The 23386-nt window shown below is 47.2% G+C and overlaps 1 protein-coding gene across 1 annotated transcript in view; it reads right to left on the reverse strand.

Moving 5' to 3' along the window:
• The window catches only part of LOC138575296 (unconventional myosin-Vb-like), a 1749675-nt gene that overhangs the window by 1257211 nt on the left and 469078 nt on the right, over positions 1-23386 (reverse strand). Inside the window, exon 7 of the mRNA XM_069649473.1 lies at positions 2295-2376. Coding sequence (XP_069505574.1) covers positions 2295-2376 — 82 coding nt within the window. The remainder of the gene's footprint in view (positions 1-2294; positions 2377-23386) is intronic.

A 23386-nucleotide genomic window follows, 5' to 3' on the forward strand; every position in this document is an offset into this window, starting at 1 on the left:
AGCAAACCAGTAGTGAACGTTTAAGTTACTGATAACTGAAGCCAGTTATAGTAGCGGAGTGGTCCGGTAAAATACTATAGCCCGCTCTAAAGTCCCTGCAAAATGTTTGAGGTCTTGTTATAAAGCGGCAAAGAGAACAAACTCTGAAATGCGAAATGGTCAAGATTAACCCAGGCTAAAGGGGAAGTTAAAAGGCGATTGCTTTAAGGGGAAGATTTTTGAACTTTTCTGATTGTGGTATGGAACTACCAAGACCAAGAGACACTGAGGCAAATAACATAAGGGAGATCTGAAGTGAAAGTCGAAGTGGTCCTGCAGTTGTCTATGGCAAAGGCCTTGCACATTCCAAAGACTAAGACATCAGTGAAAGGTTCCGAGTCTGATTGAGGAAGACCGGAAACATGAACAAAAATTAGGGGAAGGAATGTGAATAAAGCTTGAGGAAGGGAACCCCTCCAAGTGCTGTGATTACGAGATCCGAACCCAGCTGAGGAGAACTAGGTTGAATCAGGTACTTTTCTGAAAGGTCTGAGCCTAGCTGATGAAGACCTAGGTGAACTTTTGTTGAACTGTGAAAGAGTTTTAAGAAAACTGGAATAAGGAACTTTGACGTGGAAGACCAAGCAGGCCTTGAGCCAGGCTTTGAAATGCCTTTTTTTGTTGATAATCTGAGCCAGAGTGTGTCATTCTATTTACGAGGGCCGCCTTACTCCGGGCTGTTCAACGTGGGGAAGGGAGCTGGCTCAGCCACCATGATCCTTTATGTTATACCTATGACTTTCCTTTGCATACACATTTGCCTTTTTGTATAAGATATAGGGCAGGCTTTAGATTGTTACTATAGGCCATTTTGATTCAACAAAGATCTACTAGGACCGTGTTTTTTTATTTGATGGTAGAGATTACTCCCATCATAGCTATATTGCAAAGTACGTTTTTTCCAAACCCCAAGAACTTAATTAAGGTTTTGAAACATTGTGTCAGTATAATATGTGATACCATGCCTCCCTTACAGTCCACGGGAGTGATTCTTATAATCCAGCTCAACCCTTTACAGTTGTTTAGAGAATGTTAGGACCAGGCCCCCCCTTCCCCCTTCCCCCCCCCCCCCAAAGTCCTAACTCTGCTACTACACATCTTGTAGGAGTGTACCCAAGCCGTTGTCATTTTTTGGGGGACAACCTGATGATTCATCCAGCCCATGAGTGTTAGGGTGAATATATGGAGAAATCCTAACCCTGCCTCAGTTTTGCTGTGTTTTTATGGTTGTCCTTTTGGGATCCTCAGATCGACTTACCTGCTGCAGGATTCCCATTGTTTGAACTGTTGCTACATTTCAAGGACTACATTTGGCCATATTGGCTGGATCCTGATTTTAAGCCCAGTGCTCAGGGTAGTTCGATTAATCTTCTTGACTTAGGTGCTGCTAGTGGTTCCCTCAAGCTCACAAAATGGTAGTCGTGCCAGAGCAGCCCAGACCCAACTCTCAGAACCTGGAGGTTTTCACAAGTACAGTATACACTTCATTAAAATACAAATTATCACAATGTCCACAAACTAATCTTATTAAATAAATGATCTTTATGCAAGAAAAGTAAAAGCAAAAAGGCAATGCACTTACATCAATTAACTTGGTGGCATTTATTTAACATGGCAAGTAATAGTTTAATAAAAGTTAACAGAGAATCCCACCTAGAAAGAAAAAAAGGCAGTAACAGGTATGTAAAGGCGTTTCCATTTATGCTGGCGTTGGGAAAGGTTTGCCTACTACAGCTTTCTTTCCATATACATGAATTGAACAACCCAAAGTCCTCCTGCCATTTTGTGCCGCTCCCAATCTTTAAAGGCAAAGGAAACCTCTTTACTTCACTTGCCTTGCCAGGCTCAACTGTTTTGGGGGCAATAATCAGAGCCCATATCCATTAGAGCAGAAGAGCTCTGTTCTACATTGTAAAACCGTATATTCCGCACTGCTCACTTAACCTCACATTACGGTGCGCCACAGATACCCCATGTTCCCGCAACCCTGTGGCAGTTTCACTCCCCAGATGGCCACCAACGCCAAGAAATCTGTCAACAGGGCAGTGTTAATGTACAAAATACTTATAAACCTGTATTCTTACAAAGGCCCAATGCCCAACCCCTGCTCATCAACGCCCAGTTCCCTCCTCCCACTAGGCCGGTGTCCCACCATAGCTTAAAATCACGCCATCTAACCCGATTGGCTGTTGGCAAAGCACTCCATTCCATGCTTCTAGTAATTCCAAACGCCCCAGCTCAGTTTGTGTACTTACCAAGGCATAGTCCCTTGAACTCTGGTAAGTGGGCAGATGCACAAAGCTGGTAGAAAATATGGTAATTTCTTTCAGATTTTGCCTGCAGAAACAGGGGAAGCAACAAAAGAAAAACCTTTATTGGTCAGGCACCAAACAGTTGTGGAGACTTTGGCTGAAAAATGTCAGCAGATTATTGCAGAAATGAAAGTTTAGTGTGTACATCACCTCGACGCTTAAAATGGGCTTGTATTTAATATATAGCATTCATGGAGTTACCAGACAGTGTACCGGACAGAATATCAATAGTCACAAAGCTACCACTGGCGAACTTCATGGAATTCTTTTTTCTTTTTTTTTTTAAAAAGGCATGCCGGTCACTTTGTAGAAGAATCATGACCACAGGAAAGTGCAATATGGCACCTGATGAAAGGGCCAACCAGCAGAAAGGACTTTGAAAACTGACTGAAGCAAATAAGAGACCAAGAACTAATCTCATGCTGTGCCTCTAGAAAGGCCCACAAATTTGTTTTTGCCCTCAGTCTCTTTTAATGGCCTGTAGCCATGCCCTGAGCATGATGCCCCTAACTGGAGTGCTTGTCTGGACCTAGCCAGCGGCCATTCCCAGATGTTGTACCCCTCGCTTAAAGTCATGTTGGTTTATTAATGAAGTGCCCCACACCCTGAGGTATCTGTGCGCATTACAAAACAGTTTGGATGAAAAAAATTGATGCATACAATAGTCATGGCAAAACAAGAGAAGATACATACAGTATATACAAAAAGCAGATGAATACGATGAGCAGACAAGGGGTAGTGATAAGGCATATACAGCAAGAGTTTATAGAGGTCAAGGACAAGTGCAAATTCAAGAGCAAGAGCGGTAGGTCTCTCCAGGTGCTCTAAACACTCAGGTGAGGAGTGTCGTTCCTGGATTGCCATTTTTTGGTGTTGGTCCTAAAGCTGAAAGTCGGATCGGTACGCAGATGCAAAGGGAGGGCATTCCAGGCTTGGGCTGCTTGAACAGGGAAGCTGATGCCACCTGCTCTTTTCAAGTTAAACCGTGGCACTACGATGCAAAAGTAGTTGATGGACCTCATTGGACGAGAGGACTTTTTTTGATTATATTATCTCTTAAGTATTGTGAAGCAGCATTATTAAGAAATTTATACGTGATGGAGACAAAGTAAATACTGTCCTTGATTGAAAGCCAGTTGCGATTCCTTCTGGTTTCAGAGATATGATTTTTCCTTTGGATGCTCAGGGCTGTTCTGAAAGCGTTATTTTGTAGAATTTGGAGTTTGTTTAGAATTTGTTTGCTCGTTGCAGTAATCAAGTTTAGACGAGATTTGTGCTCTCGCGAGTATCAAGCAGCTGTTAGCCGAAAGGTAAAGTTTGCAAGCAGAGCCGAGGCTGTCGTGTTAACTTGTTTGCTAAGGTTGAGAGTGGGGTCTAGGTGGAAAGCAAGAGCTTGTTTCCTAAGCAGTTTTAAAGATGTTGCTATCTATGTTGAAGGACGAATACTGGGCATCAAGTTTGATAAAGTTAGTAGTGGCACCTAAGATCAAGATTTCAGTCTCATCATTCAAGCAGAGGCTGTGGACTGCCATCCGTGCCTGAATGAGGAGATGGATTTCAATTAGTAAGGCAAGGTCTGTGTAATAGTTCCCCGAGTATCTGGGTGCCATCTGTGTCGTTTGCGTAGATGAACCGCAGATGATCCAATTTGTCAAATAGTGGCTTTGTAAATACGTTGTGCATGGTAGGGGAGATACATGAGCCTTGTGGTACTCCGCATGTGATAGGGAATGGGTCCGCAGCAGCAGGAGAGAAGACTCATCAATCTGTTGCTTAGAAAGGACTTCATCCAGTTTGCCAGCTCATGTGAGAAGTTAGCTGTTGAAGAAAGGGGTTCACAAAGTATATTATGGTCCACCAGATCAAAAGCAGCCGAGAGGTCAAGTAGGAGTAGTAGTGCACATTGTCTATTGTCCTTCAGTTGATCCATTTGCATTTTCAGATCGATCAGGGCAGTTTCAGTGCCATGGAGACGTCTAATGCCCGATTGCCTGAGCCCTAGGAGATAGTTAGCCTCTAGGTATTGCTGGATTTGGAGGTAGGCAGCTTTATCAATTATTTTAAGTAAGAAAGGGATGGTAGTTAGTTGGGATGGTTGGGTGCAGTGTCGCTTTGAGACGAGGCAGAACCAAAGCGTCCTTGAGGTTAGTAGGTACCTGGCACATCCTGAAAGAGGCATTTATTTAATTTGGTAATGAATGAGGCAAGCTCTCTAGTCTTAATTTGGGCCGGGCATATTTTGCCTTGGCATCTCGAATGTTTCAAAGACGCGATGATTTTCGACCTCTGAGGTAGTGACTTAAGCAAAGTTGAATTCTTGGAGCTTATTAAAAGGCAGGTTTTTTTTGGGCAAGCTACGCTTTGGAAATGTTGAGTCTTTTGGCTACTATTTTGTTTTGGAGTGTAACAATTGTTTTAGCGAGAGCATTTTGGATGTCCGTGCACCATTGTTTTTGGGGCATGAATTGTCTGGGACAATGGATGATTCCAGTTCCCTTAGAATTACAAATAGTTCCTTTGTAGTAGAGCTGGCCTTCTGAATCCTTTCATTATAGTTTTGTTTGGTCGTGATTATTTCCGTTTTATAGTTCAATGAAATTGCATTCACTTTATCTTTGTTTTCTTTCGAGGGTATGTTTTTCCATTTAGCTTCCATTTTCCTTTTTTCTAGCTTAAGGGCTTTCAGCTGAGAGGTGTACCAGGTATTGAGGTGTGCCTTTGGTTTACTCTTTCGGTATTCGAGTGGGGCAATGGAGTCTAAGGCTTTGGTCATGGTATTGTTGAATACCTCAATGAGGTCTGGTGACTTGGAGTTTAAGATGGGGATCAGGATAGGTTGTCAGTGATATTTCTTTTGTTTCTGGTCAGATGGGGCGGGGCAATCATTTTAAGTTTATTGGCTGGCCGATTTGCACATAAAGTCAAGGAGATTAGAAAGTGGTCAGTCCATATCTGGGGTTCGATGATGTGATGGAGGTTTCACAGTTATGGTCGGCCACCCAATCTAGAGTTCCTTTCTGATGGGTCGGCTGGGTGATTCATTGCATGAAGTCCAATTCTGTTAATGAGTTCGCAAGAAGTTTGGCTGGGAGGTTGTTAGGGTCAAGGAATCCTAAATTGAAATCAACTAATAGAATTTGTGACATAGGTTTCGTATTGTCAGAGTATAGTGATATTGTCCTCCTTGAAGGACCTTATGGGCCGGGAGGGTTGTATATTAGGTGGATAGTTACAGCACTAGTTTTGGAGGTGGCAAGTTTGACTGAGGAGTTTGCATGACTTGAGCGTGGGGCGGTGGTTACTCTAAGCTAGCCTTGGCGATAAAGCCAATTCCACCACCTTTTGTTGTTTCTCCATCTGCTCTTACGATGGTGTAAGAGTCCGGAATGGCCAGAAGGGATGGACCTGCAGCAGCATGGAGCCATGTCTGAGATCGCTAGGAAGTCTAGATCTCCTTTGTTAATATCGGCTATATCCGTAGCATGGGCAATTATGGATCTAGCGTTAATTAAGGCGCAATTAATGTGAGGGTTTGTAGCCTGAGGAGGGATAGTAAGGCCTTTCTCAAGGTACAAGATAGGTTTTATAAACTGTGGTCTATTGGACGTAGGGTGGAGAGATATCAGGGAGGTTGAGGAGTTTGGCGTGGATTTGTTGAGGCAAAGTGTTAGACAAACCTTCTCAATGAGTAGGTCTGCTCACAAGGCTGGTCTAGTAAATCTGGAGACTAGTCTCTTATTTCTATGGTCTCTGCTGCAAGGTTGGCTAACAGTTGGTTTGGTTGCAAATAGTTTGATCCATTGGCTAGGGGTGGGGAGGTCTACAGGGTGAGTTGGCCAGTTTTGGGCGATGTAGTAGCTACCAGTGCTAGGCATTAGGTTAGGGGGAATAGTGTTGGGTTCACGTATGGCACGTGTGCACTTTGTTTTTGAGGTGGTAGAAATTTTGTAGGTTTAATCTCCGCCGATGGATTCATAATTTGAGTAGCGTGCATCACCTCTAGCTGATACTAGTTCGCTGTGGTGTAAAGGAGGCTCGATGTTAAGAGAAGCCAGAGACAAGCAGAGTAAGACTTGGTAGTAAACATGCTATAATATGAACTGTTGCAGGTAGGGTTCAGTTCACCAACTAGGACTGGTACTGTACAGAAAGTTGAACATTTGATGGGGCCTTGTTGGATTTGCCCAGGTCAGTTAAGTAGGAGACGTAGTATAGTCAATTGAGACGAGGTGTGAGCAAGAAGGGAGTAGTTTCTTACCTGTAACTCCATTTCTCCAGCGTTGGTATCTTTCATGGATTCACATACTTAGAATATTCCCCGTCGTCAGACTGGGAACCCTCGGTACACATATATAGTTGTTTCCTATAGGAAAAAACTTCAGACACTTGTGTGTCCTATCCACGTCTACGTCCTCTCTGGGGCCGTTCACGCATGCCCCGTAGGACATAGCGGTATAAAAGCCCCGCCCCCGCGGGTCCCGTCAGATTTCGGCCCCCCCCAAGTAGAAAGGAGAACCTGCTTATGCACATATCTTGCACATTGCATTCCGGGGAGGCTGGTGGGCGCATGTGAATCCATGAAAGATACCAACGCTGGAGAAATGGAGTTACAGGTAAGAAACTACTCCCTTCTCCAGCATTGGATCTTTCATGGATTCACATGCTTAGAATAGATTGTATAGCAGTATCCTAAAAGAAGGAGGTGAGAATGCAATATAACATACACCACAAAATACACCCCAAAACCTAATATATAGGCACGTAAGCAGCAACATATTTTCTGATATATATATATATATATTGCTCAAAACACACACTAAAGAACCAGAATAGACAAGGCAAAAGACCAAAGCTTAACCGTTTTTGGCTTACTTCATTGAAACAGATGGCGCAGAACTGCCCGTCCCATCTGTACTTCATCCTCATGCTGCCTTTCCAGGCAGTAATGGCGTGTGAACGTGTGTGGGACTGACCATGCCGCCGCCTGGCAGATGTCTGTCAGAGGAATTCCTGCCCACAGCGCCGTGGAAGAGGCTGTCGATCTTGTGGAATGGGCTCTAGGGTGCCCTTGTAGGGGTCTCCAGGCCCTGGAGTGACTAAAAGCAATCGCCGACGAGACCCATCGAGCCAGTCCTTGCTTGGAAATTGCCTTTCCTCTCGTTGACGGACCGTATGCGATGAACAGCTGTCTGGTAGTTCTGAGTTCTTGTGTTCTTTGCAGATAAAATTTCAACGCCTTTTTCACATCTAGAGTATTAAGAGCCTTTTCCGCCGTCGATGACGGGGTCGCAAAGAAAGTAGGGAGAACAATGGTCGAATGTTTGTGATAGACCGTCAGAACTTTCGGGACGAAAGTAGGATTAGTTGATAGCGCCACTTTGTCCTTATACAATGTCATATACGGGGGGGTCTATGACCAATGCCTGTAGCTCCGATACTCTTCTAGCTGATGTAATGGCAATTAAGAAAGCCACCTTCCATGACAGGAACTGCATGGATGAAGAGGACATTGGTTCGAAAGGTGGCTTCATTAAGGCCGCCAACACCACATTTAGACTCCATATTGGTGGGAACCGCTTCGTTGGGGGAAAATTTCGAAAAAGACCCCTCATGAAATGTTTCACCAGTCTGTCGCTGAATAACGGAGAGGACTGTCTCCTCCTCGTGAACCTTGAGATGGCCGCCAGGTGCACCTTTATGGATGACAAGGATAACCCACTCTCCGCCAGGTGAAGATACGGTAAAACTTGTTCTGGAATTACTTCTAAAGGCCGTATTTCATGTTGCGTTTGACACCACAAAAGAACCTTCGCCACTTGCATATGTATGACTTGTTGGTGGAAGGAGCCCTAGCCGCCTGTAGAATTCTCCGGCAATCCGACGAAACTTTCAAGGTGCCAAATTCCGAAAAGTCAGGAGCCAGGCCGTCAGGTTGAGGCTGTCCGGATTGTGATGCCACACCGTTCCCTTGTCCCTGGACAGGAGATTCGGAACCTTCTGGAATGTTATCGGTTGTTCCAACGACAGATGCAGCAGGTCGGAAAACCAAGGTTGTCTCGGCCAATACGGTGCCACTAGAATGACCCGGCATTTGTATCTGCGTATCCACTGTACAGTTCTCCGTATAAGGGGAAACGGAGGGAAGGCGTACAGGAACTTGTCTGTCCATGGAAATGAGAACGCTTCCCCTAGGGATCCTTTCTGAGGCCATCTGCTCGCGAACTGCTCGCATTTCTTGTTTTCCTTCGTTGCGAAGAGATCCACTGAGGGGTGACCCCATCTTTTGAAGATATTCTGCAGCTGAATGGTGTCCATCTCCCACTCGTGTATCTGGGCCATGCTTCTGCTTAGGGAATCCGCTTGTACGTTCTTCACTCCTGGAAGATGATGAGCCACTATAGATATGTTGTGTTTCAAAGCCCAATTCCATACCTTTTGAGCCTCCCAGGACAGGGTCCTGGACCTCGTGCCGCCTTGTTTTATCAAGTAGAACATGGCTGTCGTGTTGTCTGTCAGCACTCTTACTCTCAACCCCTTGATATGTGGGAGGAATGACCTCAAGGCCCATCTCACTGCCCTCAGTTCCAGTACATTGATATGTAGGAGTGATTCGGTCGGGGACCATCTGCCCTGGGTTTGTCCATGTGTGCTCCCCAGCCTGTCAGGGATGCGTCCGTGATGATGGTTCGCTGAAATTCTGGTTCTTGTAGAGGTACTCCTCTGTCCAGGTTGTGAACGCTTTTCCACCATTGGAGGGCTCGGATGATTTCGTCGACGGTTACCCTGTCTGACCACCGACCCGTGGCCTGCTTCCATCTGTCCGATAGGAATTCCTGAAGTGGCCTCATGAACAATCGACAGTTGGCTACTAGATGGATGCAGGAAGCCATGGAACCTAGGATCGCCACATACTTTCTCACAGAGTGTGCCATGTAAACGTAGTTGACTCGTCAGTCGATTGATCTTTGATATTCTGTCTAGGGAAGGTTTCACTATTCCCGACTGGGTTTCGAATTGAGCTCCCAAGAACTTTAAGTTCTTTGATGGCCTTAGAGAGGACTTTTCGAAGTTCACTGCGAACCCCAGTCGTTGCAGAAGCTGTAAGGTAGCCTGTACGCTGTCGTTGGTCGACGCAGAGGAGGATCCCCTCACAAGCCAGTCGTCGAGGTACGGGTATACATGATGCCCTTTCTTTCTCAGCCAGGCTGCCACGGGTGCCAAACATTTTGTGAACGTTCTTGGGGAGGATTTGAGACCAAACGGAAGCACTGCGAACTGGTAGTGTGTCCGACCTACCATGAACCTCAGAAACTGTGTTTTTGACACATAGGTATGTGGAAGTACGCGTCCTGTAGATCCAGCGACGCCAAAAATCTCCCACTATAATTGACCTGATTACTTCCTGCAGCGTGAGCATTTTGAATTTTTGGCTCTGTAAGGTCTTGTTGAGGTCGCGCAGGTCGAGAATGGGACGCCACTTTACGTTTGGCTTTTTTACCACAAAACACCGTGAGTATACCCCTTGGCCTTTCTGCGATGCAGGAACCACTTCTATGGCACCTTTCTGTAACATAAGTGCTACTTCCTGCAGCAGAACGCTCAGATGTGGTTGGGGTAGGAATACCGGTGGACATTTTGGAGGTTTGCATTTGAATAGTAGCGAATGTCCGTACCTCACTGTGTCCAACACCCACTGATCTGTTGTGATGTCCTCCCATTCTTTGACGCAGCTTGACACTCTTCCTCCCAGAACGGTGCGCTTCCCGTCATTGCTGGTCTTTTTGTTTGTTCGTCGACGAGGGATAGGCCGGTCGTCTCTTGGATGACTGGAAATTTCTGCGTCGGAGTTTTGAGAGGCGCGTCTATATCCCTGGGAAGGGTATGCTGACAAAAAGGATATTTGCATGTTTAAGGAATCCATGGAAATTAATCCGGTTTTCAACAGCTTTTAGAAAAAAGAAATTAGAATAGGAGTAAAATAATATCTGTACAAGGATCTATCCCTGGATGCAGAGAATCTTGAATTGCCCGATGCCCCTTTAAAGGGACGAAAAGATCGAAAATGTTTTCCACTTTGAAGGGCACCCAACGAGCATGCCGTATCCGAGTCCTCCTTCATGCCTTTCAGGGCCTCATCCACCTTTTCTCCAAAAAGAAGGTCACCTTCGAAGGGCATCTCCAATACTTTATACTGCACCTCGGGCCTGAAGTTGGTGCACTTGAGCCAAGCCTGGCGTCTAAGAACAACCCTGTTTACTTGTTTAAAGCCCGACTCCGCCAGGTCCACCGCTATGTTAATTGCATGATTCAATGCTTCTTCGCCCTCTCGTACCAGAGACCTAGCCGTTTTTCGATGTTCCTCCGGAAGGTGGTCCAGTATAGGGGCTAGTCTGTGCCACATTTCCCTGTCGTACCTGGCGACAATAGCCAAAGAGTTGGCTGCTTTCACAGTTGTAGCACCCACGGATAGTACCTTTTTACCAAACACATCTTGGTGCCTTGCCTCATTATCCGGAGGGGTAGAGCGCTTGTGTTGGGCCCTCGCTTTTCTTGTCGCTGCTGCCAACACCACTGAGTCAGGTGTAGGTTGGGACGAAAGACATTTCGGGGTAGAGTCTGGCACTTTAAACTTCTTTTCGATGCGGCCTTTGACGGCCGGTTCAGAAAACGGGCGACGCATGGTTTGAACACCCTCTTTCCAGACATGATCTAAAATGGGTATTGAGAATACTGAACGTCTATTCTTACCCATATGGTCGAACAGAAAACAGTCCTTTTTCTCCTCCTGCTGGACCAAGCCAAATTCCTTGCATGCCTTTTCCATCATTGAATGAAAAGCGCCAATATCGTCTGGTGGAGACGGGTGAGTGGGGCTCTTTGGTGTTTCCAATTCAACATCCGACACCCAGGATGGATCCCTAGATGGAGACAGGGAGATATCCGATACCGATCCTTGGTCAGATACAGAGTCCGACAGCTCACCATCCTCGTGGACCACTGGAGTCACCGAGACACAGGTCGTTTGGGTTGGACGATATGACGGGCCTGGCTCGTCGACGGGAGGCTGAGTTTGAAAACTGGGTAAACACCTGAGAACAGGTCGCTCCTGATGGTGACTTGGCTCGGAGCCCAAGATCTTCCGGGCCCGCAATCCTGAAGCCGTCTTCCTTCGAGGAAATGGACGCTGCTTGTTCCTACAGCAACGTGTCCGGCAACACCAGATCAAAAACCTCTGGTCTCCAGGCCTGAACTTCGGTCGACGAGGGCATCGTCGCCGTCGTCGTCAGCGGGTTGATGACGGGGGAAACCAACTGCATTAGCGGCAGTGATGACACTGACTGGTTCGTCGTCGACGGTGGGCCTGCAGGTGGCTTAGGCGGTCCCGCCTTCACAGAGCTCTCCCTGCGCTTTTCCGACTCTCTACTCGTGGCAGATCTATGAGGATCGCCCGAGGAGGATTTTGGCCTTTCCTTTCCATGTTTTTTCGACGATGAAGACTTTTTTGAAGATTCTTTTGAAGAGTCTTTGGAAGAGTGGCTTCGTGAAACATCCTTTTCTGCCGGTCGAGTTTTCTTTGCCGGTGGTTCCAACGAGGCAGAACGGCGCAGGGCCCCCGATGTTTTCGTCGAGGCCACGCTGCGCACGGAGCCAACCTCCGACTGAGGATATGCTCCCGCCCCGTCATTTAACCACGACACCAGTCGCCGACTCAGATCTTTCAGGGTTTTCTGGGAAAAACCTTTACATATTTCGCACTGGTCTGCCGAATGGTGAGGGTGGAGGCAATATATACAATCTAGATGGCCGTCCCCCTCGTAAACCTTTTTCAATCCGCACGTGGCGCACGGGCGGAAAAGCGGTTTGCCCGACATCCTGGTAAGACCAATAACCTTTCGATCAAAAACGAGTAATTTCAACAATAACCTAGAAAGTAGAGACTCGCGAGGAGATCCCACTATCTTTGGAGACGGTTGAAATCTGACGGGACCCGCGGGGGCGGGGCTTTTATACCGCTACGTCCTACGGGGCATGCGTGAACGGCCCCAGAGAGGACGTAGAAGTGGATAGGAGACACAAGTGTAGGAAGTTTTTTCCTATAGGAAACGACTATATGTGTGTACCGAGGGTTCCCAGTCTGACGACAGGGAATATTCTAAGCATGTGAATCCATGAAAGATCCAATGCTGGAGAACTGGGCTATCCGTGGCCACTAGAATTGCTGGTGTATGTAAGAACAGTTGGAGATCAGCGAGTGCGTATAATAACAATTGCAATGAAACTTGACACAACAAAAGAATAATTTGAGCATGTGGCATAACAAGATGGCATGGGGTTATGTGGCGAGGCTTAGGCAGTAGTTCACTAGTGTAAGGGTCAGGCTGGGTAGGATGTGTAACGCTATAGCTAGCAGGTTGTTAGCCTGCGGCTGGCAAACGGGAGCAGATACTTGAACATTAGGCATAGGGCAGAGGATAAGTTAGAATGGCGGGTAGCATTAGGGCATAGCATTCAGTAGACGATCAACAATAGGCAATGACATTCGTTAGGCAGGCCAAGCTATGCGCAAGATCACCGGCCAATACTGTGCTGTAGTTGAGGTAAAAGTGGCGAATCAAAGAACAAGTTACTTACCAACTGGTAACTTTCTTTCGACTGGATGTTCCTCCAACGCATTCCATTTCTTTGACATGTAATGTCCACAGCTGTGCACTTCTGAAACTTTCGGCAGAGGGCGTCCTGCGTCGATGGCATCAGGTCCATGTCCTTCGAAGGCCCCCGTCGAGGACGACATCACAAGATGTTATAAATAGAACGCACGGCGCCCGTAGCCTCAGTTTAAGTTTTTTCCCCCAGAACGTGTGGCACCAGTGTCATGCCTGCCTGACTGCACTTAGCCTTGCGGAAACAAAAGCTGCAATCGCATAGGAAATTCTCCAGAGGGGCAGGCTGGGAGGGTGATGTGGAATGCGTAGGAGGAACATCCAATCGAAAGAACGTTACCAGTTGGTAAGTAACTTGTTCTTCGAATGGATTGTGTCCTCCAACGCATTCCACATCTTTGAAAGACTCCCAAAGTAGTACCAGTAAATTGAGGAGGGAAAAGAATTTAGAATACCCAATTAGATTGCGAAAATAAAGAACCGCCTTCCCAAAGGCCATATCCTGACCATGGATTTTATCCAGGGAATATTATTTAACAAATGTATGGATTGAAGCCCAAGTAGCGGCATCACAAATATTCCTAATAGGAACACCCCGCTGGAGGACGGTGAAACGCCCGTAGTGGAATGAGCTCTCAACCCTTGAGGAGGGTCCTTACCCACTAATCGGTAACACTCTGTAATGGTAAGGGTAATCCACCTGGACAAGGTCTGTTTGGTAACACCTTGGCCCAATCGATGTCCAGCATATCCTACAAAGAGTTGATCATCCACTCGGACCCTTGACATCCTAGAAATTCAAAAGCTCAGAGCTCTCCTAGGATCCAACCGATGGAGTCGCTCCTCTTCCTTTCCAGGATGAGGAGGGTAGAAAGATGGAAAAAGCACCTTTTGACTCAAATGATATTCAGAGACTACCTTAGGTAGAAAAGAAGAACTTACTCGCAGTACAACCCTGTCCTTGTGAAACACAGTAAAGGTTAGCTTAGATGAAAGTGCCTGCAATTCACTCACTCTGCGAGCGGAAGTAACCGCAACCAAGAACACAGTCTTGAAGGACAGTAATCTTGAAGGACAAGAGTGCAAAGGTTCAAACAGAACACCCATGAGAAATTTCAAAACCAAATTCAAATCCCAAACCGGCACCTGGAAAGGGGACGGTGGGAATACATTAGTCAGTCCTTTAAGAAACTGAGAAATCAAAGGAATCTTAAGAACATTCTTCAGACGAGCGCTTAAGAGACAGCGCCACCAGATAACCTTTAATGGTACCCACTTGAAGGCCCCTGTGGGCCAAAGAAAGTCAGAAAGACAAAACCATAGGAATGGAGCACTGAAAAGGGTCAACATTGTGATCTCTGCACCACTCGCAGCACTTACGCCAGTACAGGGATTTTGTTGCAGGCCGCCTGGCTGAACGCAACACTGTTACGCTCACCTTGTATCCACGGGGACGCCTTTATGCCCTGGTTGCTGGATTCACCCTTGACCCTTCCCAATTCCGGATGGTGCCTTCTATGGAGGTCGGGCCTGAAAACACAGGAGGACTGGATTTAGGAACAGATTTCGTTTTCTTGGAGTCTTGGAGACCCCCCCCTTTAAGCACCCACCCCCCACCATCCTTCTCTTGCTTACCTATTTTCTCCCCTGGCGAGGTCGCTAGACAAGTCCTATCTATGAAAGCCTCGTCAAAACAGGTTCATCATTGTTCCTCCAAAACCATCACACCCCGAAACCCTCGCTCCTGCCCTTGCTGATTTTTGCAACCACTCGTTTGCCTCATGATGCTTCCCCTCCCCTCAAGCACTCCCTTGTGCATCCTCTTCTCAGGAAACCCACAGCTGATCCTTCCTGTCCAGCAAACTATCATCCAATTTCCATTACCCCCTTTCTGGGCAAACTCCTGGAAAAGCTGGCCATCTCTCAGCTTAACCTTCATTCAGATTCAGTTGGTTGTCTCCATAACCACCAGTCTGGCTTCAGAGCGGCCAGAAGCACGGAAACTGCTCTCCTCAATATCCATGAAGATCTGCTCTCCAACCTGGATTCTAACATTCCCTCTGTCCTCATCCTTCTTGATATCTCTTCTGCCTTCGACACAGTCAACCACACCATCCTGCTCAACCGTCTCCGATAATCTGGGTATCACTGATCAGGCTCTGGCCTGGCTGACCTCTCCTCTCCTCTCCGATCGACCCTCCCAGGTCCAACTGGGGTCTTTCCTATCATCTATCTTCCTCTCCACCTGTGGGGTTCCCCAGGGGTCTAACCTCTCACCCTGGCTTTTCAACCAATACCTGCCAACTCTCTCTCACTGCATTGCCATTTTCTGCTCAAATTTCCAGTGCTACGCTAATGACACTCAACTCATTTTCCGGCTGCCCTTGGACACCTCCTCTGCCTCTCTCATCTGACTGCCTAATTGCCATTCAAAATTGGTGCGCCGCCAATGATCTTTGTCTGAATGCCAGCAAGACAGAGATCCTCCTCATTGGCACACCATCTCCATCCTTTTCCCTCACTCTCTGGCCGGCCTCCCATGGCCCTCCTCCTATCCCCACCCGCGAAGCCAAGAACCTTGGTGTCATCCTTGACTCCACACTTTCCTTCTCGGCCCATATCTCAGATGTCTCTAAAAAGTCAAACTTCCAACTGCACCTCCTCAGAGGTATTCTGCCTTTCCTCTCCTTCCCCCAGGAGCTCATGGTATCCCAAGCTCTGGTTCTCTCTAGCTTGGACTATTGTAACATCCTCTTTCTAAATCTACCTGCCTCTACTCTCTACAACTTATCCAGAACAGGACTGCGAGACTTGTCCTTCGCCTCAAGCTCTGGGATCATATCTCTCCAGCTTTGAAATCTCTCCATTGGCTCCCAGTGGATGCAAGGATTAAATTCAAAACCCTCTGCATTGTCCACAAGGCTTTCTGGGGCCAAATACCTTCAGCTATCCCTCCGCAAATACCTCCCCTCTTGAGCTCTTCGCTCCTCTAACTCCCTCAGGGTCAGTCGTTTTTCAAAGAAACGAGCTGGGGGTAGATCTCCATCTTCGGCTGGGGCCTCCCTCTGGAAAAGCCTCCCTGCCACTCTAAAACTTGAGAACTATGTCCGGTTCCGTAAACCCCTCAAAACCTTCCTCTTTGCTTCTGCCTTCGCTCCCCTGCTGATCTGCTCTCCTGGCACTGTGCACCTGGCCACCCTCTGTCCCCAGGTACCTGCTCACCCTGCCACCTTCCTTCACTGCCTCCTAGCCACCCCTTGCACTGGGGACTGTATTTGTACCCATACAGCCCCCACTAGCCCCATTTCTCTTCTTTTCTGCACTTATTCAGACCTACCCAGTCTGCTGCTTTAAACACAGCACTTGCCGGCTGCACTACCACAGTTGGCCTCAATTTTCTATTTATTTTATTTATCTGCGCTCCTCGGCTTCTGAACTTTCCACTCTCCCCCTTCCATGCACTTTTTCCATTTTCCATGCACTTGCGCATTCACAATGTCACTGGGCCTAGTAAGATCGTTTTTATGTTGTGCTGTGTTCTCCCTTGCCTAGTCGCGCTATGAAAACAGGTGTACGAGCGCGATAAAAAATAATATATCCTATCATTCCCCCCGTTCCCTGGATTCGATCTGATGGCCCACTCCTCACCTTGTTGTGATGTCTGGCGTGCCCTCCGCCCTGCCTTCTGTGCAGGGGCGCGTAGGTTTCTGCGGCCAAGTTAATTTCACTGGTGCTAACCCATTCAAGTGTCTTTAAGGAGGCAAGTCTGGTTAAAGCAATCTTAAAATGTCCTTGCTTTCCTGTCTTGCTATTTGTTTTCCTAATGTATTCCCCTTAGGTGCACGGAGGTTCGGTGGATGCGAAGCTTGGATCGGGCTCCTACCCGGATGATGGACGCGGGAGCGTGTGATGTATGGTAGGTTAAGCGCGAAGTGCTGCGCAGTAATGTCTTCTTTTGCTAACCTGTGTTCTTTATTCCTTTTCAGGTCGCAATGGTTTTTCTGGGCGTCTGAAGATTTCCGGAGCAGAGCTGGCCAAGAAATGCCCAGCCAGGTGAGGTTCTCGTGATTACTGCCGTAAATGCCGTGAGTAACCCGTTTTAACATTGTCCTTTCTCTCTTACTCCAGGTGCTTAGTTCTGGTGCGTGATGTCCCGGTGATGCTGCCGACTGGATAAAAGACCGCGAGCTGAGGGAAGACGGATACTCGACGGATTGGAAGCTGCAGGTAAGCAGAGGCTGCTAATATTCTTTTGTCTCCTCTGCAGGTCCACTGTTCAAGGATCGCCGGATTCTGGTCTCTGGACACGATGAGCGTCACGCTGCTCGCTGTAGAATAACGCGAAGCACATTCTGTAACTTGGGTGTGGTTTATATAGCCCTATAGTAAAGTAGTCCAGGTAAAGTAGTCCGCGCTACCACAACCAAAACATTGCACCGCACATGTTGGCTGCAGGCCTCCAATGAAAAGTAATCCCTTCAAGACTATGTCCCAATCTGAACATGAGCCTGGCGTCAAAGGTGCCAGGACTGACTCCAGGAGAGTCCATGAGGATAGTACAAGGCCCTTGGGGCTCTAAATGAACCCTGAGTCTTAACCCTACCTGGCATGTGACCATGCCAGTGGGGTTTTCGGTCACGGGTCGTGACAGCACTACCCCCACCCTCATCCCTCCCCCCCGGCCCCTCCTAAGGTGATTCTCCTGCCTGGTCCTGGTTTGGCTGTTAAGTTTTGATGAAATAGTCTAATGAAACGCGGTGCATGAATGTTCTCACTAGGTTCCCAAGATCTGTCCTGAGGGCCGTAACCCTTCCAATCGACTAGATCGTATAGTTTGGATCTGGTGTATTTGGAATCCAGGATTTCTTTCACTTCGAATTAGGGTTCTCCATCGACCATAATGGGTTCAGGTGGTGGCTTAACTCGTGTATCGGGTTGTACTGGTTTTAGAAGTAAAACGTGGAATACTGGGTGAATTTGCATGTTGGCTGGTAATGCTAATTTAACAGCTGCTGGATTTATGCTGGCTTGAACAGAATAAGGTACCAAATAGCAAGGACGAAAAGTCTGGGTTCCTTTTAGAGGTATCTATTTTGTGGCTAGCCAAACCTGGTCTCCTACCTGCTAGTCAGGGGCCTTTTTCCGATGTTGGTCAGCAAACCTTTTTTGCCTGTTTTTGGCTTGGATTAATTATTCTGTTGCCTTTTTGAAAAGGCCTGAGTGATGTTTGCATGAAGAGTCTTTACTGCCAGAATTTCTTGACTGGGAGGGCTGTCTAGTTCAGAAGTACATGGATGTCTGCCGTAGAAGGTGTAGAAAGGTGTTTGACCAGTACTGGAATGCAATGAATTGTTCTAAGCATATTCGGCTATCCATAATAGATCTTTCCAGGTTCCTTCGACTTGGTGCAGCATGCACCGTAGGTATTGTTCGAGAGTCTGGTTGGTCCTCTGTTTGACCATCCGTTTGGGGGTGATGGCTGGTGGATAGTCGGATGTCGATTTGAGCCATAAAGCAGCATTTTTTCCAGAAGGTAGATACCAATTGGCTGCCTCGATCAGAGACCAGGACTGAAGGGAAGCCATACAGTTTGATAATGTTTTCCAGGAACACTTTTGCTAGATGGGATGCATCTGGGAGTCCTTTGAAAGGGATAAAGTGTGCCATTTTCGAAAAAAAAGTCTACTACTACTACGATGGTATTGAACCCTTGGCTGGGAGGCAAATCGGTAAAAAAGTCGAGAGAAAGTGTGTGCCATGGTGCAGGAGGAATTTCTAATGGTTGCAGGAGGCCAGCTGGTTTTTGTTTTAGTGACTTGTTTTGTGCACACTCCACACGATTGAACATATTGGATGACGTCTCGCCGCCCAGTAGGCCACCAATGATTGCACTTCACTTTGGCTAGGGTTTTAGCAATTCCGGGATGACCTATCAGAGAATCGTGATAGTCCGAAATAATTAGTTGCTGTAGCTCTGTTTTAGGCACATACAGGCGTTCATCAAAATATAGCAGTTTATCTTTAACGGTGTATTGTTTTCCTTTGGTATGCCATTCCAGTAGTTCGTTAGGTGTCATTTCACGTTGGATCACATTTTTAAGCTCAGTTTGTGTTAAAGCTGTGGTGAGGCCCAAGAGCTTGTCCTCAGGAATAATGGCTACTGGATCTGGGGTTGCATATACTTCCTCATCGATGCCCATGCAGGATAGTGCGTCTGCTTTTCCGTTTCTTACGCCTGGTCGATAAGTGATCACAGTCATACTCGGCTAAGAAAAGGGCCCATCGTAATTGGTGTGAGGATTGTGCTTTTGCTTTTTTCAAATATTGTAGGTTCCGATCTGTGATTACCGAGACTGTATATCTGGCTCCCAAGAGGTAATGTCGCCATGCCTTGAAGGCGGATTTTATAGCAAGCAGTTCCTCATCGGTAATGGCATAATTGAGTTCAGGGGGTGTGAATTTTCACGACCGGAAGGCCACAGGGTGCAATTGGCCAGTTTCAGGGTCCCTCTGGGAAAGAACCACCCAATAGCCATGCTGGAGGCATCCGTTTCCAAGAAGTAAAGAAGATCCGGACAAGGATGTCGCAAAATCAGGGCGGAGGTGAACTTTTCCTTAAGTTCTTGGAAGGCCTTTTCGGCGTCTTCTGTCCAAATTCATTTTTTATTGTTTTTCCGTAGAAGTAACGTGATCGGATGCACAATCTGAGAGAAGTCCGGAATGAACTGACGGTAGAAGTTTGCAAAGCCCAGCATGCTCTGGACCGCTTTTAATGAGGTCAGAGAAGGCCATTTAAGAATGGCATCCACCTTGTGTACATCCATTCAGATGCCTTTCGGAGCAAGAATGAAACCCAGAAATTCTACTTCGGTTACGTGGAATAAACATTTTTCAAGTTTTGCATATAGTCGATGTTGGCGCAGTTTGGCAAGGACAGCACGGACATGCTTGACATGGTCTTGTTTCGAGGTTGAATACACTAGAATGTCGTCTATGTAGACCAGGGCGCAAACATCAATCAATTCCCGTAGGACGTCGTTCATAAATTCTTGGAACGCAGTCGGGGCATTACAAAGTCCGAAAGGCATTACCTGGTTCTCCAACAACCCATATTTGGTACGGAAGGCCGTTTTCCATTCATCTCCTTTTTTAACTCGGACCAGGTGGTACGCTCCTCTGAGGTCTAACTTAGTATAAATCTGGGCATCTTTGACTTGATCCAGCATCTCGGGAATAAGTGGTAGGGGGTAACGGTTCTCCATAGTGATCTGGTTCAATGCGCGATAGTCCATACAGGTTCTCAAGTCCTCTTCCTTCTTTGGTACGAAGAATAGGGGACGGGCTGCCGGTGATTTAGATGGGCGGATGAACCCATTTGCCAAGTACTGGTCCAGATAGTATTTCAGATGCTGGTTTTCTGGCTCTCTAAGCACATAGATTCTGCCACAAGGGATCTCTGCACCAGGTATTAGGTCAATCTGACAGTCATAAGACCTGTGCGGCGGTAGTGTATTAGCTTGTTCCTTCTGGAACACATCCAGGAAATCCTGATATTCTTCACGGAGAGTACTAGTTGCACCAAGTGTAGATATGCCGATTCTAGGACTCGCAGGAACATTGAAACTTGATTTGTTTTCTTGAAAATAACAGGTGGAAGCGCAATCACGAGGAAAAGTCTATCTTCTTGCACGCCAATCTATCCAAGGGTTATGAGCAACTAACCATGGCATCCCTAATATAAGCTGAAACTGAGGTACCTTGATGAGATCAATGGAAATTGTTTCCCGGTGTCTATCCAGGCACAGCAGGGTTATTCCTGCTGTACATTGAGTTACTGGTCCGGAAGCAATTTCTGTCCCATCCACCGTGGTTACCTTTTCTGTGTTCGGCTTAAAAACGTAAGGGAAGCCCCATCCGTGCAGCCAGATCTCGATCAATGTAATTCCCAACTGCTCCGCTGTCTATATAAGCGTCAACGTTATGCATCCTTGATGGTTGTTGGTGATTGATTAGGATCACTGGTATTGCAAAATGTGAGGTTGGTGGCTCATTCTTCTCACTCAACAAACTGTCCTCTGCTTTTGTCGACTTAGGCATTTTTCCGACTCCTTACTCTCATCCTTTTCGGTAGCTCCCACAATTCGCTTGGGGGGTTTTATCGGACAGTCTTCTAGGAAGTGCTCTGATTGTCCACAGTACCAACATAACTGCTGTTGCCTTCTCTGGTCTCTTTCAGCTTTCGTTAACGGTGGTCGTATGCCTCCAATTTGCATTGGCTCTGTGGTATTCTCTGACGTGCGTGGAGTTGCATCCTTGGTTCGAAGATACACAGCCCGTGTATCTGATCTGGACCGATCTGCTTTCCGATCCTGTAGTCTATCTAGTTGCACCACCAGGTTGATAAATTCACTACAATCCCTAGGTGGATCAACCACCTGAGTCAAGACATCCTTTAATTCCCCTCGAAGGCCTTGTTGAAACAATGTGGTTCTCTTGTCTTCAGGCCACCTGGTTTCAGCTACTAATCTATTAAAGGTTTCTATTTATGTTAGTAAGTCTTGATTCCTTTGCCGGAGTGACAAGAGTTCATAGTCTACAGCTTGTTCATGGGTGTGTCGAGCAAAGTGGTTTTCCATTTCCCTCTGAAAACCCCCATAGTCACGTAGTAACGGATCATCATAGCTCACAAGCGGCACTGACCAGTCTGCTGCACTACCGCTCATATAAGACAAAATAAATGCTACTCGTGCCTGATCGTTAGGGAATGCACCCGGTCTGCAGAGGAAATGAAGACGACATTGATTCATAAACGCAGCATACTTTCTTGGGTCAGCCGAAAACTGTTCTGGGGGTGCCAATGGTATTGCCCCGGGTAAGGTGATTTGTACTTGAGTGGCAGATGACATGGTGGCCTGCGGCAGTGGATTATGCCCGGGTAATGGAGCTTGTCCGGCCTGTGATTGAAATAACTGCCTGCTGATTTCCTCGGTGCGATCCTTGGTGACGAGAAGATCCATTCGCAGGGTATTAGTCTCTTGCCTAGCCGAATGCACTTCAGCACGTAATTGTCCTAATAACTGGGCCAGTTGGTCCATTTCAGAAGTCTCCATGGCGCCCAGGTGGATAATGTTAGAGGCTTCACGTTCTGTTACGCTCATCTGGTATCCACGGGGACGCCCTTTTGCCCTGGTTGCCGGATTCACCCTGGACCCTTCCCGATTCTGGATGGTGCCTTCTATGGAGGTCGGGCCTGAAAACACAGGAGGACTGGACTTAGGAACATATTTCGTTTTCTTCCCCCCGCTCCCTGGATTCGATCTGATGGCCCACTCCTCACCTTGTTGTGATGTCTGGCCTGCCCTCCGTCCTGCCTTCTGTGCAGCGGCGCGTAGGTTTCTGCGGGTTTGAGCGACAGAGTTAACTTCACTGGTGCTAACCCATTCAAGTGTCTTTAAGGAGGTAAGTCTGGTTAAAGCAATCTTAAAATGTCCTTGCTTTCCTTTCTTGCTATTAATGTCTTTTCCTCATTTATTCCCCCTTAGGTGCACGGAGGCTCGGTGGATGCGCAGCTTGGATCGGGCTCCTACCCGGAAGATGGACGCAGGAGCGTGTGATATATAGTAGGTTAAGCGTGAAGTGCCGCAAAGTAATGTCTTCTTTTGCTAACCTGTGTTCTTTATTCCTTTTCAGCTCGCGATGGTCTTTCTGGGCGTGTGAAGATTTCCGGAGCAGAGCCGGCCAAGAAATGCCCAGCCAGGTGAGGTTCTCGTGATTTCTGCCGTAAATGCCGCGAGTACCCTGTTTTAACGTTGTCCTTCTTTCGCTCTCCCTCCAGGTGCTTAGTTCTGGTGCGTGCATGATGTCCCGGTGATGCTGCCGACTGGATGAAAGACTGCGACCTGCAGAAAGACAGATACTCAACAGATTGGAAGATGCAAGTAAGCAGAGACTGCTAAGGATGTTCTTTTGTCTCCACTGCAGGTCTGCTGTTCAAGGATCGCCAGATTCTGGTCTCTTGGCACGATGAGTCACGCTGTTGGCTGCAGAATAACGTGAAGCATGTTCTGTAACTTGGGTGTGGTTTATATATCCCTCTAGTAAAGTAGTCCAGGTAAAGTAGTCCGGGCTACCACACCCAAAACACTGCACCGCACAGTCTGGTTCTAGCAACTAGGCTGTGTGGGTGCCTCCATGTTGGCTTCAGGCCTCAAAAAGTAGTCCCTTCAAGACTGTCCCAATCTGAACATGAGCCTGGTGCCAAAGGCGCCAGGACTGACTCGAGGAGAGTCCATGAGGATAGTGCAAGGCCCTTGGGGCCCTAAATGAACCCAGAGTCTTAAACCTACCTGGCATGTGACCATGCCAGTGGGGTTT

Source organism: Ambystoma mexicanum, chromosome 1p, assembly GCF_040938575.1.
Source record: "Ambystoma mexicanum isolate Mex_15411 chromosome 1p, UKY_AmexF1_1, whole genome shotgun sequence".
Lineage (NCBI taxonomy): Eukaryota > Metazoa > Chordata > Amphibia > Caudata > Ambystomatidae > Ambystoma > Ambystoma mexicanum.